Genomic DNA, 14,012 nt, shown 5'->3' on the forward strand with positions numbered 1-14,012 from the left:
AATCACATATTGATGTTTGGTTGTTGTTGAGTGACTGGTGTGTGCCTGGGGCCATGCTAGGCCACTCAGTGAGGAAGAGCTATTGCCATGATGATGCAAGGCGGGTGTTAGCTGCAGGACAGGCTGGGCTGGGCTGCATAGAGCCTGCGGGCAATGAGTTGGGCATGCCTCCCCATAGGTCATATGGGGAAGTTTTCATTTTCTATAGTGAGTATTACGATTTTCTGTGCAGCTTACACTAGATATTTGTCTAGAGAATCAGTGCATTTGGCCGGGGGAAGTGCTTCATGACTTCAAGGATTTGCAGCTTTCTTAAACTTTCAATTTTATGGAAAAAACTGTTTTTCTTTGACTACTGCTTATGGTGTTTGATCCTTTATGGAAATATTTCATGGAGTTGCAGGACAATCACCCTAAATTCCATCATGAGAAATGCTATGTGTGTTAGAAAATTGCATTTCTGTGAAAAGTAATACATTTGTATTTTTTTAAATCAGCATTGCAAAGCAGCTATAGTAAGCAATCATTCGGCATTGTACCTTCATCTGAACATGCCAACTTGGGGATTGTGTTAGCATTCAGTAAGTACTGTACGTATAGTGGATTTTTCTGTTTTGCAGCTGGTTTAGCCATTCCAATCTATGTCAATAATCTTAATGTATGTCATCAAAAAAGTAAAACTACTGTGGAAAAGAGGTAGTCTAGTAAAAGGGCACTTTGTTTCTTGAACAGATCTTGTATCTGCTGTGATGCTTCTTTTCTTCTACTAGATACAAGATAGTTTTAAATCAAAACAGCTCCTAATTTTCTCTTTTCTGCTCTTTGATTTAGACAGTCAATCTGTCGCTATGAAGTATAAGAGCTTTCCAGTGTAAGATTGATAGCAGCAGTGAGATAGTTACTTTGCACAAACTTTGCCACCTCTTTCCCTCTTGAGTAAGATAAACTGTTGGTTTTTTTTTTTAAACTCATGTTTACTCATTAGACTTTGATCAAGATTAGTTGAGTAGTGTGACTATTAAAAAAGAAGGCAAATTTTGTGTTTTATCTGAAGATGCCAGACTCTACATTCACTTGATTGAAGCTGGATCTAAGATGTAGTGTTTATTTCCTCTCCAGCTCATAAATCAATTTTCATGAGTTACCTTGAGGTTGAGTTGTTGTTTAGATCTTTAATGGTGACTATCATCATAGAAGTTCAGGTTGTTTTTTACTTAGTTAATTATGTTGGGAATAAGATTTAAAGACTCCAGCAAATGTCAGAAGCTTTTCTGAAATGGCAGAAAGTCTTTTGAATGGACTCTGACGTGTTACTGAAAGTTTGAGCAAATGAGAGGATAGAGAACTGCACTTTGAAACAACAGGATTCTGTGCCAGTTCTTAATACCTTAATTAGAAAGCAGTGATTTACTCCCTATCATATGAATACATCTGGTGATTTATAGAATGTTGGCCTCACAGACTAGTCCTCAAGTTCAGTTATTTCTGCTCTTTGCCATTTCTTTCTACCATTGTCACCATTTCTACCACCAGTGGTAGGTGGTGACAAACATGTAACTTAATTGCCATGTCCTAGCACTTACACTTTCATCTTGGTTTAGCTCTTTATGATTGTTTCCTACCTGTGATCTCTGGCAAGCTCCCAGTGGGTGCAGGACACAATTCATCTGTCATAAAGAACAGGTCATTGTTGCTGGTATTCTGTATTGTTTCCCTTCTTCTCTGTTTTGGACAATGATCTCAGTCTGACTTATCTGTTTAAAATGTTCTCAGAGCCTCCCTCCTTTTCAGAAAGTAGCAAGGCTTGCTAGATTACATAGACTGTTCTCAAACTGCTGGTAGCAAATTAATACTACATTCTGTCCACAAATCAAGAAGGCAAAATGAAGTGATTTTTTACGTAAGTAAGATTGTCGTGTGTAGTCCCACGAGTTTGGTTCTGTTTGAATGGCGATCTGTCTGGAGACTAGGATATGTCTTTTCATCTCTGGTGAGCTAGGGGCTCAAAAGGAGAACATTGAAGTGAAGTGAGAAATGCTATCTTACAGTAGTATCTACTTCTGGCCCTGAAGTAAAATGTGGCATGTAACTTTACTGCTTCTTTGTGGTATTCTACTATTCTGACTAGTTCAAATAGCTTTGATATGGATGGTTTTTGAATGTATATTGGGAAAACAGGAGTGGAAGGAGGCTTTTCTCTTCTAAAACTATCTCCAGTATCCCAGTAAAAAACCATATTTTCTGATGGATCTTTTTCCAGTTTGTTTCTTGTCATAGAGGTACTTTGGAGTCCTTTGCAGAGCTGAAGGTCTATATCAGTGTTTTAGGAATAATGTGTTGCTTGACCGTTTTTATTGTTATGATTAATTTTTATTTATTTATTGTCAAAGTTGTAAGTCTGAATATGAATACATTGTGTGTGTTTCCTTGAATGTTTCAGCTCAGATCTCGATGAATTTGAAACCATCAGATTTCCCTGTCCTGATCATATTCTGCAGTCGACAAAACAGTGTCAAAATTTGTATTTAGTTCTTCTACCCTTAAGCTATTTCAAACTCTTGTTGTGTTTTAAATTAATTTTCTTCCTGCCATACACGTTTCTACTTATACTTGCTCTTCAAATTTACCAGTACTAGCTTGCTGCTTTCTTTTTTAATATATAAACAAAGTCCTCTTATATCTTCATCTGAAGCTGGCTAAAATGTAGCAGTAAAGTGACAGAGAATAGCTATGTAAAAGACAAGAATTAATGATGATTGTTAAAGAAGGCTAGATAAAAAGAAATCCATTATAGCTTGAGATCCTTGTCAAGAAAATTGATGTCTAGCCAGCAGTTTAATGTCCTGTATTTTGGTACTGTTACTCTTATCCAAGTGTAGGATTTTCTATTTGGCCACATTTATTGCATTCTTTTTATAATTTTTTTCTAGACTGCTTCTTCAGTTTCCTGTAGGTGGTTACTTTAATGAAAGAAATGCAGAAGTTTATAAATGTAATGGTCTCTGCAAATGCTGATATCACTGTACTGTTTTGCACACCTGATGTTTTTCTAAGAAACCCTGAGGGTTAGGAGTAACACTTCTTCTTTACTATTAAATTGCAGCTTATTTGTTGAAGTACAGATTGGCCTGAAAAAAGGGTCGCAGATCTGCCACTCTTGACACTGTTGAAAATTTTGCGAATACATAAGAAGCAGCATAACGCTATTTCCCAGAGGGTAGTAATCAAAGATGGCCACAGCAAAACTCTATAAGGAGCTAGCAAATTAAATACAGGATAGTAAGAAAACCCTCTCCTTTACGTGGTTGGAGCAGAAATATTTGAGTCCTACAATGCCAACGTTTTACTATTTCATAAAACAATACATGAAAATACATCATAAATGTAAGAAAAATGCATAAGGTTTGGTCTTGAGAAGAGTTAAATTTTATATAAGAATCTCAAAAAGAAATGGTATTTTATTTAATATAGAAAATAAAATTTTAAGTCTTTTCAACTGAAAACTTTTCTCTTTTTATAACAGAGAACCTAGATGAATGCTAGCAGTGATGCCTTTTGGGCTGAATTAGTTGGAGTTGAAAGTCTTTAAACTCATTGTTAACATCCTATAATGGATGGAAATTATGCAGCCCCATTTGTAATTTTATGCTAATTTGGACAATGTCTTGTGACTTTCTTTTCTTTGTAGCTTTTTGAACTGCTAGGCCCTGAGGGTTTTGAGCTTATAGAGAAGCTCCTACAGAACAGATCTCTGATTGTGGAAAGATCGTTGACTTGTCAAAATGATAACAAGTTCCAGACTCTGCAAGGTAAGTGACTATAAAGTTGTTATTCCAAATCAAATAAAACTTAATTTTCTAACTGTTCAGTTATATTTCGAACAGCAGTACTGTCTATGTGTATTTAAAAGCCAAAAAAAAAACTCCTTGGTAATCGTGGGGTGTTTATATCAGAGTAAATGGGTGCATGTTGCATATTTACTTTTCAACTGTGTATAGACATGTGTAATTTCTAAACAACTTTATTAAGAGCTGCATCTGTTTCAGTGCACTACCATGGCAACAAGTTGATCATCAGTTATTCCTCATCTGCTGTACTATCTGCCTCAGAGATATCATCACATAAATGTGTTAGGGAGAAAAAGCACAGTAACAACTACTTCTGGACAAAAATATAGTTAAACCGAAGGATGGACAAATGAAAGGAATAAAGGAGTTTGAGTTTTATACTCTGGTTTTGTTTTTATAAGATAAATTGCCTGCACAGGGTAATAGTTTTAAAACATTCTACAGATGGTTATTTAAAAACAAGTGTTCCCATTTTCTGTACTGACAAAAAGTAAATCTGATTGTGAGTAGATGTGACTTGGGAGAAATCTTGCAAAGATAAAGTATCATGCAATCCGCTCTGTGTTCACAACACGTGGAGTTAGAAAAAAGGTAGTTAAGACTGGTACTGCTCGACTCCTGTATCCTCATGATTATTTCAAAATGCAAATAAACCATAATTTGTCTGTCTTAAATATAACGTTATTTAGGCAAGTGTTTGGGAGTTCACGTTCTGCTGTGCTGATGATTAGTCTAAACCCATCAGAGAAACCATTAGTTTTATTTGCTAGTGATTTCAAAGCAGAAACTATGAGTATAACAAGATTTTGTTCTTGGGGATTTCTGCCTTCTCAAATAGTCAAAAGAAAAAAATCTCTACATTAGAAACTAAACTATTATAGTCTTTCCACTATGCGCAAATTTTCACAGAAGTATTTTCTTATTTAATAGCAGTATTTTGGAAGCTATTGTAAGTTTATTCTTCAGTACGCCATCAGTAGACATTTCTGCTAGAACATAGAGGAAGAATATTTTCAATACTGTGCTTTCAAGATAAGTTTGTTTTGCTGACAGCCTAACTTTTCTTTCATTGTAGTATTAGAAGTCAGTGATGTTTGAGCATCTTCTCTAAGAGTGAAGATGCTCTGCCCCGAGTTCAGTTTGTTTATTTTAGTAGGGCTCTCTTCTTTTCAGATGATTAAAGTGGAATCCCTAATGGGGACTGAAGTCTCAGCTTCCAAAAACTGCATGTGGGGAAGGGAATCATTTGTGTTTGGAAAAACAGTCAACTTTGAGCATTTTGTGTGTTGAGAAAATAGGTGCAAGGCAAGGGAGTGTGCATATATTGAATTTTTATAGCATGACTATTATTATAGAACTTACTTCCATTCCTATAAAGGTGATTGTTGTGCTTATCAGACAAATAAAGTAGCCCTAGTATGTTAGGTCTGAATTAAATTTAGGCAGAAAATTACATCCATTGTTATCCCCTTTAAATACGAGACAGAGAGAGTTAAAGCTATTGCTGTGGGCATTCTGACAGTTTATTAGATTTTTTTCAACAATATCTAACAAGTTGTAAACACTTTATTCAGTGTGCGTGCTCAAGAAGTACGGTTTTCACTGTTACTGTTGGAAAAAATCAGTGGCACAAATTCTTCAAAATGTCAGTCAAGTGAGTTTATTTGATAAAAAGAAATATTCAATTTTCAACTGCAGGGGTAGGGTGCAGAAGTACATTCAAAACATTACTGAGTATGTTATATTCTGTCAAACCTCTATAAGCTAACAATCTGTTCGTGGAATTTGGAAGTCAGGTGTTTAAAAATACTGATACAGTTTTAAACAAACAAAAAAAATCTGTCCATCGCATTGCATATAGAAGACTTGATTGTGTTTTTTTTTTTAGTTTGAAGTAAGTAACAATAACGGCTTTGGAAAAGCAGATGTGACTGGGCTTTATCAAGTTCCTTGAATTTATTGTGTACTATAATTATTCAGTTGTGTATTGTAACTGTTCAGTCCTACTGCTTTTCCAAGTAAAAGGAAGGAGTCCTTGTGGTTGTATAGAATAAGATTTCTTTTCTCAGTTGTTCAGGGAAATTAAGCTGTGGGTATGCTTTCAATACAGTCATGTTATCTAGTAAATACACTGTTATTGTTAGGTGAAGAGGCTGTTTAAAAAAAAAAAAAAAACAACCTTTGTTTAGTCTGCATGCACAGCCTTTTTACTTAGAAGCATATGCACATAAGGGAACAAATAAGTGACTTTTCCAGTGTTGATGAAATTATCATAAGTCCCAAAAAGATAGACCCTCCTTTTGCTGCTAGTTTGACGTACTCCCCCTCTTGCTTTGAGATAAAGAATTTTTCTTGTATGGTGACTTAAAGTGTCCTACTTTCGAGTGATGAGCTGTTACTTATGGATTCTTAAGACCAACTTCTGCATAATTAAGTGAAGCTAAGCCATTTAAAAATACATGTATTTAGAAGAAAACTGGGAAATAAAACTGATGGAATCCAGTTCTTAAGAAGATGCACACCTGTTTTTATGTTGCAGAGCAGTGCAAGAGGTTTATAGGTGAAAATGCTAAACCCAATTATGGCTGTCAAGTTACAATTCAGTCTGAACAAGAAAAGTTGTTAATGAAACAGTATCGTCGTGAAGAAAAACGAAATGCCAGAAAAGAAAAACAAGCTGGGGAAGATGGAGAAGTTTCTGGTGAAGGACTCATGTGCTTTGATCCCAAAGAGCTGCGAATGCAAAGGTAATAAATGCCAAAGACTGAAAAATACTTCTGTTGTAATTGCTATTTCAACCTATCATAAATGTTTATTTTCTTTTAGTTTGCTTTGTAGATGAGGTGATTCTGACTTCAAGTCACGTTTTATTACAAGTGTAGAATTTTCTTAGTATGAAAACCTAATTTTCAGGGAAAGAGAGCAGTGATCTGCTTAATGAGAATCTTCTTTGTCTCGTCTGTGTGGGTTGTGAGATGCAGATTAGAGGGGTAGGCTATCTTTCTTACTTCCTGTCTGCACACTTCTTACCTAAGATTTATGAAGTCTGTACTAAATCTATCAAAACTATCTATCTTTTTTTCTTCTCCGGATTAATGAGTACTATTTTCCATGTTATCAACTAAAGATAGTGGGAGGACTAAGGGAGGGGAAGAATAAGAAGCAAATAAAGTGCTGCATTTCATATTGAGAAGAATATAGTGGTACTGGTATTTAATTATGAATACTTGTTGCTGTATTATGTAAAAAGATGCAAAACTGCATTAGTTTAGGGAGCCAGCCTTGCCCTGATTGTATTGATTTTTATTTAACAAGTGTGCTATAAGGACGTTGTTTAACTGATGCCAGTGAATAATGCAGTAAAATTCCATTGTTAATAATTTTATACAATGCTTTTTTCCTTACATTTCCCTATCTCTTGCTCTGTCTTTAATGTACCATGCCCACCTTTTGTGATGGCTGCCTACAATGAGCGGAATTGCTGGTATTTTTCTGCTTACAGGGAACTAGCACTTTTGAATGCTCGAAGTATGCCTGTCCTAGGTAGACAGAGAGAGGTGTACTTGGAAAGAATTCATTATCCACATGTTTATGATTCCCGAGCTGAAGCTATGAAAACATCAGCATTCATTGGAGGTGCAAAGGTACGTGTTTGATGCATGACCTTTCTACAGCAATACCACTATCCCAGTGAGCAAAGTGCAGCAGGTTTCCCTTTGTTCTCTGGGAGATTCCCCTACTAATGGGAATCCTATGGATGAAGCAGTGGTTCTTTACATAGTATTTTAAATACTCATGTATTTTGTTTTTATTTTGACCCTAAAAGAAATAATCTCACTCTCAACTAATGTATTTATTTTTATATCAAGGGTCACTTAAGTCATTAAAGTACTGTTTTTCACCTTCTGTCTTTTGGAAACCATTGAATTGACTTTATGAAATTCTAGACTTAATGGCTTGAAATTTAATAAAGTGGAGTTATCTTTTTTCTTTTTTTTTTAATCCATTTGAAACCATTTTCTGAGCAGTAAAACTGATTATTTTCCATTTAGGAGGTTCCGTGCTATCTATAAAATGAATCAAAGAGAATTGCTTTTGTTTGAGATTCCTTTTTTTGAAAGAAAGTAATGAAACATTGTTTGAAGTGGCCTATAAGTAATTAAATTTTCTGTTTTCATATTTTCAATTAATTTTCCTTGTAATACTGTTTTAGGTGTTCTTACCAGAATCAGTTCAGAGAGAAAACAACAAAATGTATGAAGAGGTGAAGATCCCCCATAGTGAACCAATGCCTGTTGGCATTGAAGAGAAAATTGTTTACATTAAAGACTTAGATGAGGTGAGTAAAGCAGTTGAGAGATATGAAATTAGTTTTTACATTGCTATTAAAAAATTTTAAGAGAAAAGATTACCGCGTAACAATGTGATTTGTAATGTGCAGATGCAGCCATTTAATTTCATCACTAATTTTGAGAATATTTGTTGGAGGATGTAGTTTAGTTCATGGTGAATCTGATCAAGGAAATTCCTTCTCTAAACTGGTACTTTGTGAGCTGCAGTTCTCAATTCCTTTGGCATTACCTATTCAGCTATTGGTGGTTTAGAGCTGTGACTTGAATCACTAAAATGTTAAAAAAGATAAACAAGAGAAGAAGATCATGGCCATTCTGTTCTCTTTCTGAAGGCCACATAGAGAACTGAGTCTGGGCATCTTTATCTTGGCTTCTGAAGACTGGCTAGTGACTGCTATGCACTGTTGTGCAGACTAGGCTTATAGCATGATGCTGGTGCATGGTATTGAGTACCGTGTGCTGTACAGGGTGCAAAACCTTCTGGAATACTGTTCTGGAATAGCAAAACAGCTGCATTATTAGTAAAACTTTGCTGATAGAAAATAGAGAGCAAGAAGGAAAAAATGCAAGTAAAAAATTAACATTTTAAAATTTATTGATGACAAGATGGTGAAAAAAGCTGAGGTAAGGAAAAAAGAAACTAGCAACAAATGTGGTTAAGTATTCACAGTCTAGAACCAGCAGTATTCCATCACATGTACTTTCTTGCTTTTCATTGCATATATCAAATGTGTTGAAGAATGGAATATTTGCTCCTGATTTCAACTGGAACATCAAGAGCAAGCCATATGTGCGTGTGAAGAAATCTTTGTTTCTTAGTTCTTCAGTGGCATACAACATGAAAAAAAGTTTTCGTGTGGGAAAACAGGAAATGAGAATGTCAATATAATGCAGTTACTCAGAGCACCTTATTGAGGTTTTCAGTAAGGACTGTCTTACACAATGATTTAACTCTTTAAAAACAGAAGGCAGTTTAATTTTAAAAATTTTAAAATATGAAGCTATTATTTTGTGCTTGTGTGACAGCACCTACTACCATGTTATGAAGTGACTGACAGCTTAACCAGATAGAAAAGTTGAGCCACTGCATTTGTAAAATGCAACATTTTATATGACAATTTTCAACATGACAGCTTTTTGCAATGAAATGTCTCTCCCTTAAGCACAGGTCTAAATATTCCCATTAACCTGTAAAGTTTTGCTAGAAGTTCCAATATTTTGAGAGAAAGTAACTTGCCAGGATAATATAGATCTGATAGAAGAATAAACATCTAAAAGAAATGGTTTACTGGTATTTGTATATATATATAGTGTTATAGAATGCATCAATTACAATTATTTTATTAATCTTTCACAATCTTTTAGGCTTTGTATCATCAAGAGGTATACTTTTCAGTTTTAAAGCAAAATTTTGAAATGGAAATAATCTTTAAATCCATGCCTCCTTCTTACTAGAAATCAAACAATTTGTCATCAGCAAAGAATTTTGAATATGTGAATACTTACGTATTTAAATATACACTTCAATAGAGTTTGCAAAGAAAGATGGCAAATCTATGAATACTTTGTCCAACAGCAGGACTTTTCATATTCCTGTTTCCTCAGCTGCGACTCTTAGTTTTGAATCTTACTTGAATCTTTTCTCAGTGAAGTAAAGATACTGAAGTTGCTGATGTGCATATTGTTTAAGATATATCCAGTCAAGATGCAGGTATCTTGTTTAGGGCACAATTTTGCTATATATTTTAGATCTTTAAGTGCTTAACATCTTGGCTGGTGCGTAAAATTTTTTGCCAATAACCTCAAGAATTCAGAGGGCAAGAAGTTTTTCTTTCTGTTTTACCTAGTCTATCTAATTTATTCTTTTTTGTGAACTTGCAAAGTAGTAGAATAAACTTGTTTTGCTTTTCCCATGTGGTATATATGTGCTTGTAAGATAGCTGTCACTTCTCTGTATAGGTATACATGCAAGGTAATATAAACAGATGTGTAAGAAATATTGGCAAGAGTAAACATAACTGAATAGTTTATAGAAGCATCTAAAGGCATTGTGAGGAAGTTAGAAGTTTTTAGTCTATTGACTGTTATGAGATGTCACTAGTAGTAGTTCTTTGTTGTAAAACATTGAGTTGGTTCAAATTTATAGATTGATGTATTGATTCTGTGATCAAAGTCAATATAGATGTTTCCCATAACAGTCAAGTTTCCCTGGGGAGAAAAAAAAAGTGCATAGAACTGGCTGTTGTTGCTGTTAGAAGCTTATTTATCAGAAAGATCTCCAAGTACTTGCTAATTTGTGGAGAAATCCTGATGGATTTAAAAGTAATAAATAGTCTTCTTCCTTTGACGTTATTCTTTTAGTTTTCATCTCTCCTGTTTCACTAGTGTTACTTTGCCATAAGCCGGTTCTGGCTGTACCTAAGATGATGTTCCAGGTGATTTTTCCTTTGCCTCAGGTACTACAGTTTTTTAGTCCAGTTATTCAAAGAAACAAAGAATTTTGTCTTTCTAAAGTGTTCTTCCTTTCAAAATTATCTTTTCAAGTCCAGAAAAGAGGTTACTTCAAAACTGTATTTGAAGAACAGAACTGACCAACTTTTAAGCCAAAGTGCTTTAAAGAGATCAGTTCAACACAATGTTTGGGTAGGAGACCTAAAGCTACATGTCGGTGGGCCAGCTGTTATAAACTGCTGGTAACCTCTCTGGAGACTTTTTTTCTACACAGTAATGGTAGGAGATGGTAATCATCTTATTTGCTATATACTTCCTTCTGTAAGTCCAGCTGCCTTTTCCTTGCTCTGATGAGATGATGGCAGTAAAAACAGGTTTGCACTATGGAAGACTCTGACTGTTCCATCTAAACATGCGTCCCCTTTGAAACTTCAGGGACACTTGTATGATATAGTACCAATTGATTCAGGTACAGAATAGTACATGTTTTGTACTGTAAAAAATAAAAATAAAATTCCTGGGCCGTTCTTCACTTCTTAATTACTTTGCTGAAGTGTGTAGAAAGTTGGTAGTTAGGAAGAGTGCTGCAGAGCTGTTCACCTGTGATTTAGAGGGAATGGTGCTTCTACTTAGATTTGACTTATTGAAAGATTTTTTTTAATGGCTGGTGTAGATTTCTTTGTAGAGGGGAGAATGATAGAATCACTTAGGCTAGAAAAGACCCATAGGACCATCAAGTCCAACACAGACCCAACAACCACAGATTGTTGCACTCAACACAGTGATTCAGTCTGAAGAAGAGGAGGCTCAGGGGAGACCTCATCACTCTCTATAACTACCTGAAGGGAGGTTGTAGTGAGCTGGGGGTCAGCCTCTTCTCTCTTGTAACTAGTGACAGGACGAGGGGGAATGGCTTCAAGTTGCGCCAGGGGAGATTTAGGCTGGACATTAGGAAATACTACTTTTCTGAAAGAGTGGTCAGGCGCTGGAATGGGCTGCCCAGGGAGGTGGTGGAGTCACCGTCCCTAGAGGTGTTCAAGAAACGTTTAGATATAGCGTTGGGAGAATAGTTTAGTGGGGTTGTTGGTGGTAGGTGGATGGTTGGACTAGGTGATCTTGTAGGTCTTTTCCAACCTAGCTAATTCTATGATTCTATGATTCTATATTATAAAGGAGCCTACTTTTTGGGTTGAAAATTTCAAGTGGTAACTGCACTAATTTAAGGTTAAAAACCTGAACCGCTTCTCTTTTCCCCGAAGATTGAAAAGAACTAAATCTGACTGTGAAGTGTTTGTTTATGCAAGAATTTAGTCTCATAGGTGCTTTACTTTTTAGTCCATATGTTTTCATTTGCACGAGAGTGATTTTAAGTACTATATATGTATTTCTCTTCAGTTATATGATTTTGGTTGCAGGTGTTAAGGTGCAGTCTTTGACTGTGTAATGTGTTACATAGGTAAATGCTCTGTTAATTTTATCTTCAAAGTTCTTAAGTCTAGAACTGAGCTCATGATAAGGAGTTCGTTTATATTTTGAACTTTTAGGCAAAAACTAAACCTCTGGATCATGTTAGCTGAAGTAATCTTTCATTTAAAATATTTTAAGTATTCTTTTAGATTATTTGCATTTCTATTACTTCCTTAGGTTGATGTAAACATTGGCTGAGAACATAAATATATTCTTCTAAATAATAATTCTAACAAATCATGTTAACAGAACTGTAGACTCATTTTTTGGTACAAATGCCAGTGCAAGCTTCAATAGGAAGCTCTAATTTATAGGCTTGGCAATGTAATCAGAATACACTCTGAGCTCCACTCCAGAATGAATAAATAACATATTTTCATCAAAATAATATATTTAAGTTTGGTAAAGTATTATCTAAAACCTTATGGCTAGTTTGGGTATGATAGAGATACTAAGATGAAACTCATGATTTAAACTGGCAAAATCCAAATTCTTGCAGATGCTTAATCCCATAATGTACTGATTGCAAATGTGAGGTGAAGTGGCCAACCTTTCACAATTTATCTTCTATAAAAGCATAATGTATCATCTTTCATAAAATGTTGACATTAGCAGCAGTTTTGATACTCCTACCTTTCTACGCTTCAGTTTGTACTGCTTTACCTCCTGCCACAGTCTAATTCCATGGGTGTCATCTCATTTTCTTTCTTTCCTATGCCTGTTGCATGGAAGATGTGCTTCTGCTCATCACAAGAGCATCTCTTGTGTTGTCAGTGGAAGTGAGGTGCCCTGCATCCAACAGGAGTTGCACAGAGAAGGAAAGTGTGCTTGCTTTACTGCAAGGCAGCAAATCCCACCTCCAGCTCAATTTGTAGATAATAATTATTATTGGCATTTACTGGTATTTGGAGAGCTGTGTTTTCACCACAGTACAAGCACAAGTGGCTTGTAAGTAGCTAGTTGGTCACATCTGTTTGGCCTGAAGAATTACTGTACTGTTACTTACAAAAGGGGCATGTTAGCTGGGTTGTTTCAATAACAAGAATGTAAAAAAACAGAGTAAGTGCGAGCTTAAATGTATGAGCCTTTGGCGAGCCTTTGGCTGCTTGACATGCAGCTTGACTACTACTGAAATATATTTTTGTTCTTACTGTAAAGGTGGTTTTGCACCAGACTTTTTGCCAAATAAATGTACCTCTGAAGTCATAAACTCAGGTCAGGGAAAGTTCCTCTTCAAGACTGTGAAAACAGGTTTTACGTAACAAATTGCTGTTGGTGAAAAATGACTTCAGGTTTTTACCTAAAGTGGGTTTCAGGATTTATTTCTTTGTTTCATGCCATACCCATTTTTTTCTACTAACACCTAAGATTTTTTTTTTCCCTCTACATTATATGAAGGAATTATTACAAAATCAATATTCCCTTTTTCTCCTGTAATGTTTTCTTGCTTTTTGAATTGTACAAACAAGCCTACTGAATCAAAGTGTAGATGCTGTTGCATAAATTATGTTTTTCACATCCTGAGTATTTGAACATTTATTCTGCAGTTGATCTCAGTGTATATTTCATTTACATATTTTCCAAATAGCAATTGACCGTTGGACTGATTCATTTAAAAAATATTTCTGATGTTATGGAAATTTTGTCATTTATCCAGTGAAAGCATACTAGGAAATTGCTCTAAAGAAAGACTACAAGTTCCACAAATGTTAGTCGCAATTAAAAAAAAAAAAAAGTCTTTATACAATGTTTAAAAGAGCTATTAATAACACAATAAACACTATTTGATGGAGCAAATTCTCAGCTACAAAACACTATTTTTCAACAGTCACTACTGCTAACTATGCTTGTAGAAATCTGCACCAGTGGAGGTGACCTCCTGTATTGCCACTGC

The 14,012-nt window shown here is 35.2% G+C and overlaps 1 protein-coding gene across 6 annotated transcripts in view; it reads left to right on the forward strand.

Annotated features, from left to right (window-relative positions):
- Window positions 1-14,012, forward strand: part of ASCC3 (activating signal cointegrator 1 complex subunit 3) — a 261,190-nt gene that overhangs the window by 41,854 nt on the left and 205,324 nt on the right. For all 6 annotated transcript variants that reach the window (XM_021390450.1, XM_021390449.1, XM_021390453.1 and 3 more), the window contains 4 exons: window positions 3,689-3,809; window positions 6,388-6,595; window positions 7,351-7,492; window positions 8,062-8,187. In XM_021390450.1, coding sequence (XP_021246125.1) covers window positions 3,689-3,809; window positions 6,388-6,595; window positions 7,351-7,492; window positions 8,062-8,187 — 597 coding nt within the window. The remainder of the gene's footprint in view (window positions 1-3,688; window positions 3,810-6,387; window positions 6,596-7,350; window positions 7,493-8,061; window positions 8,188-14,012) is intronic.

This window comes from Numida meleagris, chromosome 3, assembly GCF_002078875.1.
Source record: "Numida meleagris isolate 19003 breed g44 Domestic line chromosome 3, NumMel1.0, whole genome shotgun sequence".
NCBI classification, from domain to species: Eukaryota; Metazoa; Chordata; class Aves; order Galliformes; family Numididae; genus Numida; species Numida meleagris.